Source organism: Phaenicophaeus curvirostris, chromosome Z (genome assembly GCF_032191515.1).
Source record: "Phaenicophaeus curvirostris isolate KB17595 chromosome Z, BPBGC_Pcur_1.0, whole genome shotgun sequence".
Classification (NCBI taxonomy): Eukaryota; Metazoa; Chordata; class Aves; order Cuculiformes; family Cuculidae; genus Phaenicophaeus; species Phaenicophaeus curvirostris.
Window position 1 is genome coordinate 920,690 of NC_091431.1, and position 19,994 is coordinate 940,683.

The 19,994-nt window shown below is 41.3% G+C and overlaps 1 protein-coding gene across 2 annotated transcripts in view; it reads left to right on the top strand.

The window, feature by feature from the left end:
* Nucleotides 1-1,584: 1,584 nt before the first annotated feature.
* Nucleotides 1,585-19,994, top strand: part of EPB41L4A (erythrocyte membrane protein band 4.1 like 4A) — a 135,230-nt gene continuing 116,820 nt past the window's right edge. For both annotated transcript variants that reach the window (XM_069880479.1, XM_069880480.1), the window contains exon 1: nucleotides 1,585-1,718. In XM_069880479.1, the coding sequence (XP_069736580.1) occupies nucleotides 1,620-1,718 (99 nt within the window). In that variant the 5' untranslated portion in view covers nucleotides 1,585-1,619. The remainder of the gene's footprint in view (nucleotides 1,719-19,994) is intronic.

A 19,994-nucleotide genomic window follows, 5' to 3' on the forward strand; every position in this document is an offset into this window, starting at 1 on the left:
GTTTGTCAAGTCAGAAATCTCCTTGTGCCCTTCCGGTATGCAATATGACCAAAGTAATTAACATAAGAAAAACATTTGTGCGTACTCTTATATTTGCACATGTGGACTTTATATGCTCTTTGATACGAGAACTCATGCATGCAAACTTCAGGGAATGAACGGGCACTTCTGGGATGGGGGCTTAACCTTCTGCCTGGGGGGGGAAAGCATCGCATATAGATGCACCAGCAATTAAAATACAAAGGTGGAGCGGTGTGCACTCTGGAAATCACAGACAGACACTGCAAAGGCAGCTGCAAGTTCTTTCATGCACCTTTTCTTGATTTCATCTACCTTTTCTTGAATTTACTTCTTTTGAGTGGGGGGTGGTGTCTTGGTTATTTGGGGGTTTTCTTTTGTATTTTCTTTTTCTAATACCACAGGGCTGACGGTTTGTGAATTAAAACTGGATCCGCGGCGGCTCGGGGAGCTCCCCGGGGCCCGGCAGGGGTCGGTGCTGCCCCGGGCACAGCGGGACCGCGACGCCCCCCGGTCCCGGGATGCAGTCCCAGAGTCCCATCTCTAAGCCTCCCCCAGCCGCAAGTCACGCCCCCCATCTGCAAGTCACCCCCATCTCCAAGCTGATCCCATCTCCAAGGCACCCCCATCTCCAGGTCACCCCCCATCTCCAGGTCATCCCCCCATTTGAACACCAACCCCCTCCTAGCCGCCCCCCCCAGCCCCTCCCCATCTCTGAGCCGTTTCCAGCTTCCCGCAGCCCCCGCCGCTCCGCGCCCGCTCCGCACACAAAGAGCGCGGACAGCGGGGAGCGGCTCCTGCCCTAAAGGAAACCAAAAACAAACAAACAAACCCCCACGGTCTCTTTTTTTCTTTTTCTCTTTTTTTTTTCCCTCTTTTTTTCCCTCTTCTTTTTTCTCTTCTTTTTTTTCCCTTTTCTTTCCTTCTTCTCTTTCTTCCTTTTTTCTTTTTATTCTGTTTTCTTTTTTCCTTTTTCCTCTATTTTTTTCTCTTTTTGCTTTTCCCTCTTTTCTCATTTTTCTTTTTTCTTTTCTTTTTTTATTTTTCTTTTTTTAAATTTCTTATTCTTTTTTCCTTTTTTCTCTGTTTTTCGCTTTTCCTTTTTTCTTTTCTTCTTTTTTCCTTTTTTGTTTTTTTCTTTTTCTCTATTTTTTCTTTTCTCTTTTTCCTTTTCTCTCTTTTCTCATTTTTCTTTTTTCTTTTCTTTTTCTTTTATTCTTTTTTAATTTCTTATTCTTTTTTCCTTTTTCTCTGTTTTTTTCGCTTTTCCTTTTTTCTCTTTTTTCCTTTTTGTTTTTATCTTCTTTCATATTTCTCTTTCTTTTTTCTTTTTTTTCCTTTTTCTTTTTCTTCTTTTTCTTGTTCTTTTTTCCTTTTCTGTTTTTCCTTTTCTTCTTATTTTTCTTCTTTTCCCCTTTTGTTTTCCATTTTCCCTTTTCCCCTTTTTCTCCTTTTCTCACCTCTTTTCCGCGCTGTCCCCGCTGGGCGCGCTGTCCCGCGGGGGCGGGGCGGGGCGGTCCCCGCGGGGCCGGGCGCTGCTGCCTCTCCGCCTGCGGGCGCCGCGGGGCGCGGAGCGGACTCGGAGCGGCCCCCCAGCCGGCATGGGCTGCTTCTGCGCCGTCCCCGAGGAGTTCTACTGCGAGGTTCTGCTGCTGGACGAGTCCAAGCTGACCCTGACGAGCCAGCAGCAGGGCGTCAAGGTGAGGGAAGGGAAAAGGGGCTTCGCGGGGGGCGAGGGAACGAAATTCCCAACTTTCTATGTATCGGGGAGACGCGTGCGGGCGGAGCAGAGCTGCTGTGGAGGCTTTGTTCCTGTGGTTATTTGAATAAGCAGGTGCCGACCCCTCCGGAGCTCGCGGGACGCTTGGGTTGGGAATGTTTCTGTGCGTGTTATCTTAAAAAAAAAAAAGGAAAAAAGGCGTTTGTGTCCGCAGGCTGGTGCGCACCCGTGTGAGTCACTGCCCGCTCCCTCTGCTCCATCCCCCGCCCTCCCGGGAGCGGCTCCCCGGCCCCGGGTGAGGGTCCAGGCTCCCCTCCGGCCCTGTGACCGGCAGCCTAGTTGTTGGGAAATAAAAGCTCTTGCACTCGGCGCAGATGAACTCTTGTTCTGAGTAGTCGCCTGCCAAACGCTAATGAGCCCTGACAGAGCATGTGAAAACCGAGATTTTTCTAAAGGCCCTTAAGTTGGTCGTGTTTGGTTAAGCCTGATGACAGCAAATGGCATCTCTCAGGGACTCGAAGGCCTTGTTCAAAGCTGGGGATGTGAATTTATTATCAGCCTAAGAACGTGGTTTCAGTATTGGATCAGAAAAAAAAAAGATCAGTTCCTCTAAAATTTATTCTTGGAAAGGGCTAATCTGTTTTACCTAAGACATACAAAGAATAAAATTCTATGTGCCTGTGTGTTTCAGTTTTTATGATTAAAGTTTGGTGAAAGGGGAACCCAAAGGGAGGGGGAGAGTTTCTGAATTTTATGATCTAATTTTACCCCTAATCTGTGGCACTGTGAGCTCTACGTGTATTAGGAATTGTCAAGCTTTGCTGAATCAACCATCTGCAAAAATCCTCATAAGCCTGTGGTTAACGCAGAGGAGTAAGCAAATCACTGAGATGCTCGAGTTTGGTACCTACATGGGGTCTTTGAATTCTGAGTTTAGACTCTTATGAAAATCTTATCTCTGTGTGTATGCAGTTGTGGGTGTGTATGTTGTGCATTCATGTATGATTAGCTGCATGAATCCATATCATGAAAGGTGATGGATTTGTGCAGTGTTTAATAAAAAACTAATGTCCCAGGGAAAAAAAGGGTCTGAAGACATAACTTCTTTTTAAGAATGTGTGACTTGCAGTGTTGGAAACCATCTAGTTTAAGACAAGGATGCGGCTTCCTGCCATTCTTAGTGCAATCTGAGTGTGGCCTGATGCTGAAGATTTCACCCCTTCTCTGTCTTGAATCCAACTGTGGAGAGTCGTAAAGTCAGCTGGAAGAGTGTGTGGATCTGATGGAAAAGTAGTAGTTTATTAACACCTTGTGGTAGGCACTGCAGGGAACTTCCGGGAAAGGAAAATCTCTGCTTCTGCAGCACCTTTTTTTTTCCCTTAAGATTAAATTTGTGTAACATGAAACCACACCCCAGCGCTGAAGCTCCATGAACTGTTGAACGCTTACAGAGAGGAGCTGCGTAGCTCTTCCCAGCTAGTGGTTTCCACCATTGTGTTCCCCCTTGCAGAAGTGTTTGTGCTGTTGCACATGAAAAGCAGCTGAAGGGTCTAGCTGAAGTGTAACTACTAGTTTTCCTTTAGCTGTGTTAGTCCTCACCTGAATTGGTGCCCTGATCTGCTTTACAGCTGGAGGAGGGCAGAACTGGTTCTTTCCACTGAGTCCTGGCTTATGCCAGTTTTAAATTGCTAAGGGAGCGTTTGTGTTGGTTTCATTCTACAGGTTTCCAGCAAAGTTATATGATTATATCTCAGTAAAACTGATGTCATATTCTGTCATTTGGCATGTTTTAATTCCTCTGTTAGCATGTACACATCTAAAAATGCAGACTTTCATATTTGTTTTTGTAGAATTTCAGCTTTAGCATTGAGATATAGATCACAAATATTCTTACATGGTTTGTTTTAACACAAAGATTTTCTTAGAAATTCAGGTTCTGCATGTGATCTTCTTTTGCCTTCACGCGTTTAGTTGGGTTCACAGCTACACATAAAAATTATTGTTTCAGTACTGTTTCACAAATCTTAAATGTTATATTACAAGAGTAGAAATTTTAAGTCGTGATAGAAGCTGCTTCGTTCCTTTCTTTCCCCCCAAGCAGAAACAGGTCTGCTAGAAATTAAACCCACAACTTAATAGCTATTTACTGTACGTACTTACTTGGTATTAGTGGATTCGCTACTGTTTGCTTTGAACAATGGGAGGTGGAGCTCTGTGACTGTAGGAGTCCTAGGCAACTATTCCTTCAGCGAAGCTGAAATAAAGGTGTAAACTAGGTACTTGTTTCTGAACTGATGCAGAGTTTAGAAGATGCATTGCTAAGTCTGCAGTTTCTGGCTTCTTTTGCTTGGCAGCAGCTGAATGCAGCAAAATATGACTTTTTTTAATTATTGTTTTTATTAACACATTCTTGGTACTACATTGGCTTTAAGTTGTACTTCAGATTAAACCTATGAGCAGAGGTGGGACAAGACTAAGACTTCGGGTCCGATTTGGAGTTACTCATCCCTTCTCTGTGGATTTTGAAGAGCTTGTTAGAGAAAGGAAAGAATTGGAGATTTTTGGTTCCAAGGGGGTAAGCTGAGGTGCAAAGAAGTGCAGTAACTTCTCCAAGGTCATGCAACGGGTCAACATCAGAGGCAGGATAAAGTTCAGAACCATTTAGGCTGGTAGCAGCTGAGAGTCTGTCATGGGCCACGCTGTCTGGAGGGGGTTGTGATGATCTCCTCATTGTAATTGCTGAAAGTGACTTTTGATTTTCATAGTTTGTTTCTGTTTTCTTGCTGTTGCCAGTGCTGTCTTGCTGTTCTCCCTTTATGTCTGTAGTTCAAGGTCAGAGCACTCTTGTGTGAAAATACGGAAACCTTCAGATTTACAGCAGACTGATAATCAGAACAGGCCATCAAATATCTTGGAATCTCCCTTTTTTATGTTTCCCTGTAGTACACTAACCATAAGAGATATTTTGGAGAGTACATGTTCTGAGATAATAAAGCATTTGTTAGCCCAAAGCAGTTCTGGTACAGGTTGTCTCCTCAAGGTACCTGGTCTCGGACTGGGGCAGCTTTTCCTCTTTGCGCATTGAGAAATGTTTTTTTTTTTAACAGACTTTTGCTATAAATATGGCAACAATCAGCTGGGAAACAATCACTTTTCCAGGACTGTTACTTTGACTCACCTTCATGTAGGTTAAACACTAATTCAGGCATTTTTATGGTACGTACTAACTAGCTTATTTGTTGGTGTCACAAGACATGTCAGTAGTGTTTTGTCGTGATAGTTGCACAAACTTGTAATTGGAAGTCAAGGAGACCTCTGTGGGCCCTTAGAAAATACTGCTCAGAAGCCTATTTGTGATAAGCTGTTACAGAAAGAATGGTCAGTCTGTAATGTGTATGTAACGGGAATTTAACAACTCTTTCATTTGTATATCTTGAAAACATTATTTAAGGCAAACGTTTGTTTTCTCTTCCCTGAAGAAGTTGAAAGTATTATGAAACAACTCTCTTTTATGTTTGTATGTCTTTGTTTGGAATAAAGTTCTTCAAAAAATTATAAGCTACTTCTTCAGTGAACGGGCTCTTTAATTAGTCCTGAGCCATCTGGTCACTGCACTTTTGAAGTGTTCCTTGAAATTCTTCTCTGTTTTCGTGCAGTCTGAAGTCCTGTTTTCGTGCAGTCTGAAGTCCTGTTTTCCTTGACATACGGGATGGGCCAGCAGCAAGTTTCATTATAAGAGAAGTGATGAACAATATAGATACACTTATTCTCCCCGGAAGAGACTCTTTACAGTGTGTGTTCTGTAATGTCATTTTATTAGGGATTACCATCTAATATTGAAATTCTGGCCACCTACTCACTATGTTGAAAGTGTTAATTGCTGCTTCTGTGATATACAAGACTGCCTTGGTCTGCCACGCATGACCCTCCATACAGAGACGCATTTCATGTTTTGTAAGCTACATTTACAGGTTGAATCTCTGTGTAAAGTACTCGGTTTCCAAAGAAAGCATGTGATTGTTGTCTGGGAAGTAAGCAGGCAGATTGTTATTCCTGATGTTTCACTGAGTATTTAACAAAATGAGTTCAAATAACCTAAAAGTCGCTTCAACACCTCAACATGGTTTAAAAAATAAATAAAAAAAACCCCACATGCACAAATACCTGAAGTGGTAAAGTGTCTGAGGTTAGGAACCATGTTAAACGACTCAATATGGGTTAATCAGAATGTGATACATGTTGTAAAGAAACTTACAGAATAACCAATGGTATGATTTAGTATGATATATAGAAATAGGTAAACATACCATTTTCTAGAAAGTTTTCTGTGGATTATTCTGCCACTGTTCTCCTTTCTCTCCTCGGTGAAGCTTGTTGGGTTTTTAAATGAACCTGAGCAATTAAAAATCTTCCAGCCTTCATACTTTCAAGATTTAGTATATACAGAAAATGTGGGGTGCATTTTTGGATCAAGCCAGTTTAGCTCTAAGGACTTGGAGGAGACAGTATGGGAATGGTAGGCTCCTATTTTTTCCCCGATAAAAATGCTTAATGAATGTGCATGTCAGCAAGAAATACAGCCCTGTGATAGAAAGAACTTATATTTTATTACTTACTCAGATTGAGGGTTAGCATTAGAAGTTAATTGTTGTGAATTTGGAATGTGTTATTTGTGTTGTTTCTGTTGTTTCCTACTTCTGTGTTGTGAAAAAAGGAAAGTGTATTTCTGTGAGAAGTTTTCTTAATTGTGCAGTTACACTATTTCAGAAATCCTCAAAATCTTTTTAATGGTAGATTGCTATTGCTTTCTACCTATAGTAATTTCACAAAATTCACAAAAGGCAGGTCTTCCCAAACTATCCTGATCGCCTTCTATGACAAAGTGACTCGACTGCTGGATGAGGGAGAGGCTGTGGATGTGGTCTTCCTGGACTTCAGTAAAGCCTTTGACACAGTTTCTCACAGCATTCTGCTTCAGAAACTGTCACCTCTGGGCTGGACAGGCGCATACCCTCCTGGGTGGAAAACTGGTTGGATGGAGGGCCCAGAGAGTGGTGGTGAATGGTGTGAAATCCAGCTGGAGGCCAGTGACAAGTGGTGTCCCCAGGGCTCAGTGCTGGGTCCAGCCCTGTTCAGTGTCTTTATCAATGACCTGGATGAAGGGGTTGAGTGCACCCTTAGCAAGTTTGCGGATGACACTGAGCTGGGTGGAAGTGTTGATCTGCTGAAGGGTCGGGAGGCTCCAAAGGGATCTGAACAGGCTGGATCCGTGGGCTGAGACCAATGGGATGAGGTTTAACAAGGCCAAATGCCGGGTCTTGCACTTGGGGCACAACAGCCCTGAGCAGCTACAGACTAGGAGAAGTCTGTCTAGAAAGCTGCCTGGAGGAGAGGGACCTGGGGGTGTTGGTTGACAGCGACTGAACGTGAGCCAGCAGTGGCCCAGGTGGCCAAGAAGGCCAATGGCATCTTGGCTTGGATCAGAAACAGCGTGACCAGCAGGTCCAGGAAGGTTCTTCTCCCTCTGGACTCGGCCCTGGTGAGACCGCTCCTCAAATCCTGTGTTCAGTTCTGGGCCCCTCACCACAAGAAGGATGTTGAGGCTCTGGAACGAGTCCAGAGAAGAGCAACGAAGCTGGTGAAGGGGCTGGAGAACAGGCCTTATGAGGAACAGCTAAGAGAGCTGGGGTTGTTTAGCCTGGAGGAGGCTGAGGGGAGACCTCATTGCTCTCTATAACTGCCTGAAAGGAGGTTGTGGAGAGGAGGGAGCTGGGCTCTTCTCCCAAGTGACGGAGGACAGGACGGGAGGGAATGGCCTCAAGCTCCACCAGGGGAGGTTCAGGCTGGACATTAGGAAAAAATTCTTTACAGAAAGGGTCATTGGGCACTGGAACAGGCTGCACAGGGAGGTGGTTGATTCACGTTCCCTGGAGGTGTTTAAGGGACGGGTGGACGAGGTGCTAAGGGGCATGGTTTAGTGATTGATGGGAATGTTTGGACTCGATGATCTGGTGGGTCTTTTCCAACCTGATTATTCTATGATTCTATTTTGCTTACCACCTGCAGTAATTACTGAAGTGTAATATCAGAGCTACACATGTTAAATCATATTTTTTCCTTTGCCCTGTTTGGTATTGATTAACAAATACTTTCAAGGAAGATTATTCTAGATACTCAGAATATTATTCTGAAAAGATTAGTTAATAAAAAGGGGATTGGTTGAAAGTGAATCTTGAAATCTAGCTGAAATTCAGCTTTTTTTTTAAACACTGAAAACAGTATTTAGAAAAACTGATACCATTTGAAGTCTTGTTTGCAACCTCATAATTTCTTTTCTTTATAAAGCTAGTTTTCTGTTAAGTGTGCATAATTTGCACAGCAGCAGGGAGAATAAACAGATTATATTGTCAATGTGTAGATCCAACACATGTAAGCATTGTTTGTAAGTTATCGAGACTCCGTACCACTTCCACATTAGAAAGATGGTATTCTTTATCAGATTTCTGTTACAGGTACAAATAGTCACCTGATTGCACACTGAGTACAAGATGGCGCATGTGGAATTGTACATTATTTCAGTTCTGTAAAAATGGACTTAAATAGTGCACAATTCTAGTTGAAGAAGAATGAGGGACAAAAGGGCTCCTTGCTGTTAACCGTTTCTCAAAATAACTGTCACATATTTGAAATAGATTACTAATTTCACCAGTGTCTTTACAGATGAGACCAGCAATTTTGAATACTCTAGGGGATAACTGTAAAATAAATGAACACTGAGATGCTTTATTTTCCCTAGGTGCACTTAACTAAATTAATGAAACCAGCATGACAGCAAGAAGGAAATCCATTAGCTTTTAAATGAACTTACCTCTTAGTCAACCTGAAGTTTGACCAATAATATTGTTAGTGGGGTCTGTTTTACTGCTTTCAATGAGCAGTGATAACTTAATATGACCAGGGCAAATGTGAGCTGTATGAGGTGGCCTTTTTATTAAAGGCTTTTGGATTTCTGTAGCTTGGATTGAGATTTCTTATATTAGATTATTTGGTATAGTTAAATACCATATGTTGATGTTTTATATATTTTAGTTTATTAAAGCTCTAAACTAAAATTTAGCTACAGAATTGCAACTCCTCCCCTCCAGAAAGAAAACTTATAAAAATTACTGTGTGACATGAGGGAAATTCTTGAAGAGAGTAATTTGAAAGGTGCTTCACAAAAATAATTTCATTAAGAAGCTGCAGTTGTATGTAATTTCACACTGTAAAATATCCAAGATAGTATTGCCATCCAGATTGAGGTTTCCAAGGCGGTATTGAACACGCAAGAGAAAATGAGAAGTTATACACTGGTCATGCTGCATCATCACTAATATCCGTGTTTTTGTTAGAAAGAAAGGAGGTTATTAATGCATTCTCCTTTCTTCACCCTTGTTAGTTGTTATTTTTTTTTAAAATTTAAACTCTTATTTTCCTCAAGTGGATTTTGTTTTTGTAATGACAGAGCAGCTGTATTTTATTAAAAAGTGAGGTCTTTGCAAGTGAATAGTCATATTTCGATATCTGAGCAGAATTTTGCAGACTGCATTTTCATTGCATATTTAGATGCAATGAAGATTATAATTTATGTATTGATTGTGCTTTTGTTCCCACTTCTTCCCTTTGCATTCTGCCTTGGGGATGGTTGGATGCTGGAGGCACTAAGGTCAAAAGGACACGCTTGAGGTCAACTCATGCTATTATTTAGAAGTGAAAAAACAATAGAAACATTGCAAAATGAGAGCTCTCCTCCTTTGGCTTTCTGTGGCGTTAAGAGGGGGAACTAGGCTGTTGTGCAAAGCGGGAAATGTGCCTTCTTGTCCCTAATAGAAAGCTGTACTGCTTGGTATGCGACCATAAATATTGATTTTTTTTTTTAAAGGTAAACTTTCAATATGACTGCAAACGCAGTGTCTTGTATTGCCTGTTGTCTCACTGATTATGGGTAGGTTGTGCTTATTGACTCTTTGGGAGGCAGGTCCTTACTTGTATGAGAACGGGTCAGAGTGGCCCAGTCTGGGGTTTATAAGGGAACACAGACAGCAGGAGTTACATAGGCAGTGGATTTACAGTCTTTATTTGAGGGAAGTAAAAGAAAAACAGTAACAATGTGGAGGTTAGAGTTCAAGAGGCAGAAACAGTTGAGAATGTGAGTAAGAGGAAAACAGGTGCTGTGACAACAAGAGAAGAGATCTTTTGTGAAATGTAATTCTAGTAGTACCTTTCCAGAGCTGGAAAAAAGACACCTGAGTATTTTCTTTGAATTGATAGTACATATCATCGTTATTGAAATTAAAACCTAAAATTTAAAATACCTGTGTAGGGATTTTTTTGATCATTCTTCATGGAAGTCTTTAGGGAGCTGAATGCATCACTAACCTATAGTACCAAGTGTGTTCTCTCCAAGCCTCGTTGTTAGAAATCTCGGAAGTTTGTAAGAATTCCATTTAAACAAACCCTTTCTTTCTTATTTCTCCTGGTGAACTTTTTTAATCTGTCTTGGTGTGATGTGAGGGAAGTGCATACAAGTGGTGAGCTCTCCCTCCTATTGGGTATTTGTTTTAGTTATGTTTAATAACGAGAATCCTTTATATTCTGTGAAATTCAACTACACCTTTGACTTACAGTAAAAAGTACATAGTGAAGTCCTTACAATCATGGATATTTATCAATGTCGAGGAGAAAGCAGGCTGTGTTTTTCTATGGTTCATGTACTTGTTTATTTGTTAGTATTTTCCTTTTAAACTTCGCAGGGTTACAAATTGCTCTCGATAAGCCAGACGAGAAGACACGCTGTCTTCCCTGTAGCTTTTGAAGTTCTGGGTATGTGGGTAAAAATGTTTATGTGGCTGAGTGAGCCAGTTTGATAATAAGTGGCTCAGCACTCTACTATCTTTCCAGTATTCTCAGTAAAATGAGAACTAAGTGCACTGAGGGATAAATTCTTTGGCTATGTGACACAGACTGCCTGTTAGTAATGGAAAAGGAGGATCTTTCTATCTCAATTGCAGGAGGAGGATTTGGAAGACAGAAAATGGCAGTTGTCCTATGTAATTAGTGGTAAAATTTGGCATGGCTACTGAAGTGTATAAGCACAGACATTAACACTTCGCAGAACTAAAGGCAGTTGAGCATCTTGCGGGGCTGAGCCAGAAGGAAGATAGTCCCAATAAAAAACACTGGACCTGGTTCTCATTTTCCACATACTATATATTTCATTGTAAGTTCTTATTTATGTCTGATAAGAGGTTATTTGTAATGTCACCAAAAATATTGTCTAGCTGTAGTAATATCCACTTCTTATTTATTAAATATTGAATATGTCGTTAATTATTAGTCTTTTAAATATATCAGATCTCAAAAAAATTAGAGTTCTGTTTTTGGTTCATTGGTTTTATTCAGATTCTCAGTGTCACAGTGTAAAAAATCGGAATTGACTTTTTTCTTATTTGGTGCATGAATGGTGGCTAGGAGTAATGCGGTGGGGTTTTGTTCTTTTCCCCTCCTCAAAATACCAGAAGAGTTGTTTTCAGAAGGGGCTGTATTCAAAACCACAAGGGAAAATACATGTTTTTTTAGGCCAGGAAATTGATGAAACTAGCTGTTCAGAATTAAAAAAGTTGAGGAAGCGCACAGGTGAGTAATGAGCAGCGAGTTCAGCATTGAAGCACACAGTTAGGTGTCCCTTCTGAAAACATGTAATCTCTGAATTTTGGTGCAGTGTGTATTGTGAGAGCAGACTTTCCACGTCTCCGTAAGGGCATCTGCTACGGCTTTCCCAGTGTTTGTTTATGCTGACGAGTCTCGCTTCCTGTGAGTTTCTGCGGCTGTGTCTGATTTGAGGGTGTCCTGGGCTAAGTGGAGCAGCTGGCCACGTCTGTGCTGCGTTACACACAGCCCAGACCTCCCCTTCTGAGGTCCTTTGAAGTCTGCTTGATGCTGACAAACAATCTTTTGTCTGCGTGGTTGGTTTGTTTATTCAATCTGCCAGAGTGCAAGAAAGTGTGCCAGCAGTGGCCCAGGTGGCCAAGAAGGCCAATGGCATCTTGGCTTGGATCAGAAATGGCGTGACCAGCAGGGCCAGGGAGGTTCTTCTCCCTCTGGACTCGGCACTGGTGAGACCGCTCCTCGAATCCTGTGTTCAGTTCTGGCCCCTCACCACAAGAAGGATGTTGAGGCTCTGGAGTGAGTCCAGAGAAGAGCAACAAAGCTGGGGAAGGGGCTGGAGAACAGGCCTTATGAGGAGCGGCTGAGAGAGCTGGGGTTGTTTAGCCTGGAGAAGAGGAGGCTGAGGGGAGACCTCATTGCTCTCTACAACTACCTGAAAGGAGGTTGTAGAGAGGAGGGAGCTGGGCTCTTCTCCCAAGTGACAGGGGACAGGACGAGAGGGAATGGCCTCAAGCTCCACCAGGGGAGGTTCAGACTGGACATTAGGAAAAAAATATTCACGGAAAGGGTCATTGGGCACTGGCAGAGGCTGCCCAGGGAGGTGGTTGATTCACGTTCCCTGGAGGTGTTTAAGGGACGGGTGGACGAGGTGCTAAGGGGCATGGTTTAGTGATTGATGGGAATGTTTGGACTCGATGATCTGGTGGGTCTTTTCCAACCTGGTTATTCTATGATTCTATGAAAGCCGAATCTCAGACTGTCATAGCTCTGACTGTCATAGCGTGACTGTGAGGGGTGAGTAGTTCGTATTGAGGTGCTTTGGAGGCACATGCACCGCTAGGCAATGTTGAAGGCTGCCTGGAATGACTGAAATCAGGCTGTTTATACTGTGAGCCACGCAGGAAATGATCCTTACAACTGTGCCTGCATCTCTCTTCCGAGGAAATCAGGACTCCGTAGAAGGAGACATAGGAGACATGTAGACTAAGTTCAGTAGTAATGATCAGGAGAAAAAGGCCCTGGGCAAATGAAGGAGCAATGCAAATAGACAGGATGGTTACACTTGCAAAAAACTTTTTCTCATATCACTGTTTCCTCTGTGAAAGAAGGGAAGAAGAGACCTTTTGAAGGTGTGTGTGAATGTCCTGACTTGCCCTCAGCTTCTAGGTTTAATTTGCATTGGCTGCTTTGGGTAGAGGAGAAGGTGTGCGCTTAAAGGTGTTTTTTAATATTTTCAGGATGAAATAAAGCCCTGAAGTTCAAGAGATCAAATATTTTGCCTCCGTTTTGAAGTCATGTCAGATTCTTCAGCCATATTCTTCCCCCTGTTCTTTTTTTCTTACTAGAAGTCCCTCAGATGGGACATATGCCCATATGCCTTTTGTTTTAGTCTACAACATTTAAGTTGGCTGAGCACTTAGGTTCTCTTTTCAACTGTATGTTCACCTGGAACACATCAAACTCTAAAGCGATAGGGTCGTGCTTGGAAACAAAAGCTTTTGGTGTCCTTCAAAGGTACCACATTTCTTCTGGATTATTTTGACTACTCTTTTGTTCTTCTGAATAAAGGCTTGACAAACTATAGTGCCTTTAAATTCACCTCTACAAACTGTCCTTCTCAAAAAATAGGAGGTATTCTCTTCCAATGCTCTAGATAGATAATTTTCATACTAGTAAGAAAATTATCTTGGCCTTGTGGTTCCTTGGGCTGTTCCAGCAAAAGCCAACTCTTCTCCTCAGGCAGTGATATGGCAGTAACGTATCTTTTCTTGTGAAAGGAATAGTGAGTTACCGAAGCCTTTCCTTGGTTTGGGAATACTTGAATTACGGGCCTGGCTTCAATCACAATGAAGATAATTGGTGTTTTGGTGTGCGTTGGCAGCAGCTTCAGGAGGAGCCAAACTGGACCCAATTGATCTGCAAGCAGGCTCAGTTTGTAAATGATGACTCTGAAAGTAAGATGTTTTGGGTCTTGTACGAAAATGGTAGATGTTGTTCACACAAAAGAAATGTATAAACTTTCTACCTTTTAAATAAAAGTTAAACTTTTTCTCAGTCGTTCTTGGCCATTCATCAGTGTTCAGATCTTGAGTCTGACTGTTTAGAGCATGCAAGCTGTGTTTGTTGCTTTCGTGTCTGAATCTTTATTTTGTGATATTATATCTCTTTTTTCATTTTTTCTCCCACTTTCCTGAAAAAAATTCTGCTATAGAAGCAGGTTTCACAAACTGTCTCCTGAAGACTTTATTTAAAAACAAACCGCAATGCAAGCCATGTTTGTTTATGGTGCCTGCTGCTTTGTGAACGAATGAACAAAAGTCAGTGTGGCTGGTCAGAATAATAATAGGTTTATTTTGGATATTGTGTGCGTGTCTGTACAGAAATTGGAGGAGACGTAGTGAAATTAAGAAGTTTGCAGAGAGAAATCTATAAAGCGTCGAAAGGGAAGAACACACTGTGTGTATTTGTATCTAATCCACCAGTGGATCAATGTAATTCTGTTGAAATTGGTGGAGTTACTTGCACCTTTGCCTTCAGTGGATTAAGATTCTTCATCTTAATATGCATTTTTTTTTTACATAAATCTCACCACATGGAGCAGATGGCCTTAGCATTACTATTTGTAAGAGGAAGGACATCTAATGGGCTACTGCTTATTATGTAGTTTGTCAAGTTTGCTGTGTTTCACAGTCCTTTTCTTGCATACAGAAAGAATATAGGATAAAAAAAAAATCGCTTGAACTGTAGAAAAGTAGTATAATTGAATTTTGAACATTTATTTCTGTGTGTACAAAAACTGATGTGAAAGAATGTACTCAAGCAGTAAATTACGGGAGCTAGCAGAGCGTACAGTGCCTTTAAGAAGCAGGTATTTGCTATGAAGTTCACTGTGCATACAAATGTGATTGTATTTTGAAGTCAGTTAGGAACGGTTACAGGGGAACAGGAAGCCTGACTGGCCTGATACAGGCTTTTTCTACTCAGTACAGGCTTGCAAAAAGGAAAAAAAAATCATAATGCAGGGAAGAGCATAATTCTTCTTAGCTCTTTTAAGTCTGAAGCAGGAGGAGGGAACCAGAAAAATGATTTAAAGGAAATTGCAGCAGTGATTGTTTCAAGTATACACAAAGGAAGCCTTACACTCTGTCAAGAGCACTAGCCATTTTCCATCTAGAAGAAAGGACCAAGCATTTAGTTGAACAACGCCTTTGACTCCTGTTAGTTCATACTCCAGCATTCATGATGCATGTTGATTTAGGTTATTTTTCAAGTGTACAGCTGTGTCCTCCTGCACAAAGTCGGAGCTGGATGTTTTTGTAGAGGGGTACCTTGTTTTAGTTGAGGCAGTGCTGGAGCACACAGATAAAACATCAAAGCACTCCGCAAATAGCCAAGGCAGAGGCAGGCCCTGCCCCAGAGAGATCTCAGTCTGGGGCTGCAGAATTTGTGAGAGAGCAAATTGACATGTGTGGGAGTGGGGAGGTTCAGGATGGAGGAGAAAAGAGCCCTGGTTGTCAGTTCAGGGAATATTGTCTCTAGGCAGTAGAATAGCTGATAAGTCTGGGATTATTGCTCTGGTACAAATTTGCAGAGTTCTGCTGTGAGTAAATTGCACCAGGTGTCTGCCCCAAATTACAAATACATATTATGGGTAGATCTGGACATGTATCTGGTTATTGTATGGCTGTCATGATTTTGATTAAGGGTGTTCTGTTTTTATTGCAGAAGAAATATACAGGTAAACCAGCATGGAAACAGTTTACACTGATATAAATGATTTTATCCTTACCTAGCATAACCTTTCCTTAAGGGAGAAAGATAACAGGTTAGCATTAGCAGCTCACCGCCCTTGCCTGGGGCAGGCTGGGAGGGACCTGCACTGTGGTTCCAGGAGCAGTGTGAATTGAAGAAGGTTTCCAGGCAAGCCTGAAGATTTTAAGCATCTCTAACATAAGGCTGCAAAGGGAACTTGTCTGCCAAAGGCCTGGCAGGTAATTCCGCGACAAGCACTGACCTTATCAAAACACAGAACCCACAATCTGTCAAAACCGTTTGATCAATCCATCAGCCCTGACAGCCCATTAAGCCTCCAAACCTCAAGATATTCTCTGCATCCAAAAACTGTCTTTTTGACTAACTGGATGGGCTTTCATGGGGAAAAAAATACAGTCTCAATGTAGTCTGTTTGGCTACATATTATGATAGTGCTCATTGTCATTATGGTAAGCTGTGCACTTGTGGGAAAAGGAATATATTGGAGAAGGTTAAAGCACCTTGAAATCTATCTATCTATCCATCTATCTGTCTGTCTGTCTATCTATCTGTCTATCTGTCTGTCTGTCTGTCTATCTATCTATCTATTTATCTTATCTGTGCTAATGATTGGAGCAGAAAAATATTTTGTTGAAGTAACAGGCTTGTTTGAACCGTAGTGGAACATTTTTTTTTTTTCTTTATCTACTTCATTTAGTTAGGAGGCTGGATATGCTTAAAAGGATTTTTTTATTTTGAACTAAGATTTGTTCTCGTTTTGAGCTCTTGATTCAATTGGGAATTGTATCCTCTAATAACACTCAATTAAACCAAAATAAGCTGAATCAGTGGTTGGGGTTTAGTCAGCTCACACACATTCTACTACAGGAGGAAAATAATGATACTGCCCTTTGTTAGATTATCTCAAATGTCATTTAAGCAATAATGAATCAAAGTAAACAAAATTCAGATGCATATGAAACAGAAGAAATTGGAAGCATATGATCTTGATATGAAAGGTCCTGCCAATGTCAGTATTATCTTGTATCAGGTAGTCACAGGCAGGGTTGGAATTGTACACAAAGGACACAGGCCTGACACTTATTTTCAAAAGTGTTCAGGTGCTTGCATAAGAGTCTTTCAAAAGTTCTTTCTAAAGGTTGTGCTTGGCAGTCAGGTAATTCTGAGAAGCTGTTCCAAGGCCTGAGTTACCAGTTATAGAGTAAATATCAGCACAGCAGTATCAGTTACAGTGAAGTGCCTTTATGGTGCCTGGTATATGATAGCTGGATCCATGAGCTGAAACTGGGAAGCAGCATCTTAGCAATTTATGAGTTGGCATTTTCTTACTCAATGCTAGAAAGAAAAGATAGAGGCTTTTAGTTCTAAGCAGCAGCTGCTGCTGACACAAATGTTTTCCTCTAAGCAATACTTCAATTCTTCACTTAGGGATATATTAAAACTGTATTTCAAAAGGAAGATTTGACTGTCACAGAGTCATTTATGTAGTTACATAGAGCTGAAGGTTCTGTGAATCAGGTAGGTGTGTTACCTTATCTAAAATTAAGATCTTCAGTGGGACTACAATATCTAAATCTTTTACTTGCTTGCAGTACTTATGGGCTCTGCTGATTTTTACAAGTTTCTATCAAAAGCTTTGGACACATGATCAGGCTGGTAAGTGTTCAGCTGTGGTAGCTATACACACGCATGAATAGCATTTAGTAATTTATTAATTCAGTTTAGTTTAGATTGCAATAAGAGGATTTAGTTGCATTACCTTTCATTTGCTGTTGGCTGAGAACTGCACATGTTGTGGTAGTGGTGGTCCAGTTTATATAGGTATGTTCAATGGTCTCTGATTTCTCTGGAAGAGATTAAATCTGCTATGCTACAGTCTGGTTCTTACAGTGGATTTCAGTTTGGTGTTTCTGTCAATGCAAATTCTCAGAATTGCTTTCTTCCTCTTATTTAAAATAATTTAAACTTTCTGTTGTCATGGTTGCAGAAAGAAACTCAAAAGCACGAACCCTGCTGACTTCAAAAACCAGTAAGCCTGCATATTTCTGTGATGAAGCTCAGAATAAAAGCAAGTGTTATGGTTTTCTTTTTCCTTGAAGGTAAAGTCACCAGTTCTCAGTGGCTTTGATTGCTTCTGTAGAGCAATAGAGGTAGAAGGAATTAGATTAATAGGCTAAATAGTCAGTTTATAGTGAATTATGTTAGATGAGGGCATGGTCACAAATATGTGTTTCATTCTTCCCAGTTTCTTTTGGTCTGATCCAGTTTTGAAAGTCTCGACTAAAGGAGCCTCACAGTAGCTCTGCTTCAGTCCTTTGTTATTCTTCTAGTTAGAAAACTTGCCCTGACATCTAGTCAAAGCCACTTTTCTTTTCAGTTAAGGTACTTTCATTTTTTTCCTAGCTTCCGTTTGCTCCTTAACCTTTTTAATACGCTTTTTTATAGCATGTTAGGAGACTTGATGCTAGGAAATGCTGGAAGCTTTGACCTCAGACAGGGGTAGGCACTCAGGCAATTGTCTGGCACTCAAGAAGAGAGGTTATGCATATATGGAGCATTAGGTTGTATGCAGATGTTTTTCTCTACTATCTTATATTCATGTATCTAGGGAAAATATCAGGACTGGTTTGCTTTACCTTGGCTTTTTTTTTATTTGCTCAGTGTTTTTGTGTACCCCTACAAAACTGCTGTTTACCAGCTGTTTCTGCAGTGTGTCCTCACTGGAGTCCTACTTTGCAGTTCTCTTTTGTCTTTCTTGAGTAGTTCTTCTTGTTCTATTATTTCCTTCCTGGATAATAAGGAGAGGGGACTAAATTAATCTAAATAATCTTTTGCCTCCCCTAACCATTTTTGTTTGCTTTTTCCTCTTCTGGTAAGTGACGGAAGCCTCCCAGGAAGTAGATGACAGCATATACTTTGCGCTGTCAGTGATAGAAAAGCAAAAACCTTTGAGCAGGAATTTTATCCATAGTTGTTCTGCTGTGTTTTTCTGAGAGTCTCCATGCAGGGAGGACTTAACCTCGTGGCTCTGCCAACGCTTTGGCAGCTTCTCCTTCTACCGCCCCTGCTCCAAACCACAACACCCTTTCCAAATGCTTGTCATTATCTCTGTGCTTCGTGCTGGCTGTCCTTAGAGCGCTTTGGTTGGCAGCTTTAAACTGAGCCAGGCAGGGATCCAGCAGAGATCCAGAAGATGTGATATGGAGCAGTCTTCTGAAGAAGATGGTGAGGAGACTGAAAACTGGTAAGATTGGTCTGCTGGCCGAAGGTTTGAGATGGTGTGTAAATGAGCAGAGTGCGGTTCTTGCTTCTAGCGGTCTGACCTCCTTGAGATGGTTTGGACTTAAATACGTTGCACTTAGGGAAGCGGGAAGTTTTATTTCCTTTTTTCTTGCTGTTTTGTTTCATTATTCTGACTTCAAACTTTGGGAGTTAGGGACTAGTAGATGTATGTTTTACAATCATTACCACAGGGAACTATGCTATTTTGGCATTCTTTTTGTATCTCATCTTTGTAAGTGATGATGATGGTGCTAGTGCAGAAAGGGCAATTGATATGAGGGGAAATAAGCAGTGTGATATGAAACAGCTACTTTGTATTTTAATTAAAATCAATCTTATCAGATACAAGCCCTTCTACCAGGGACATGTTCTCATACCGTTCTTTGTTAGAAGATCTGAGAAGACCCTGAAGACTGGAAATGTGTTCAGACAAAAATCTGGGGGTGTATTAAACCTCAAAGAACAGGAGTTGACTTAAAACAAACCCCAAAAACAGAAGCAGAGCCAACAAACCTCACCACCATCACTGCCAACTTCCTGACCCCTCTCCCCTTAAAAAAAAAAATGCCTGGAGCTGTAGACGTATTTACTTCTCTCTGCGGATTTAATTTATAAGTTTGTTGACTTGCTTTTATAGATCTGGTTTTGACATCTCCAAGACACTGTTGCATCCAATGTCCCTTTCTGTTTTTAATAGCTTATATGCATTCACTTCCCAAAGGTAAAGATAATACTTCTAGAAAGATTTTAGAAAAATTATGATTTCTGGGTGAGCCGTCTGTTTTCAGGAATTTCCTCAAAGTGAACTTAGGTCTTCAAAGGCTGCTTGAAGTTTGGTGTCAGGCTTTGAAGGACCTGGATATGGAATGCCTTCTTATTCAGATATTCTCATGTTCCATATTTGAAAAGTTGTCTGGTGTCTTTGTGGTAATGTTTTTCTCCTGGCAGTGTAACATTAGGCTGAATCTGTAACTAGCATTAAGCACCTTTCTTGGCAACTGCTACCCAAGCAGCAAAGTTACAGAAGCAGAAAAAAGGCGTTGAACCAGTAGTTTCCAGTGTTGTTCTGCTCTGGGTTCAGTTTTAATGAAGTTCTGTAGAACTTAAGAAAACAGTTTGTGTTTGTCTCTGAGTTGTTTCTTGGCTTGCTGAGGTGCATGTCTTCAGGGACAGCCTGTTTTGAGTTACCTAACGGGGAAGGAGCAGTAGACTCATTCTCAGCACTGGTGAGTTGAATTTTCATCATCTGCCCCCTTCTTTTATCATCTCGAGG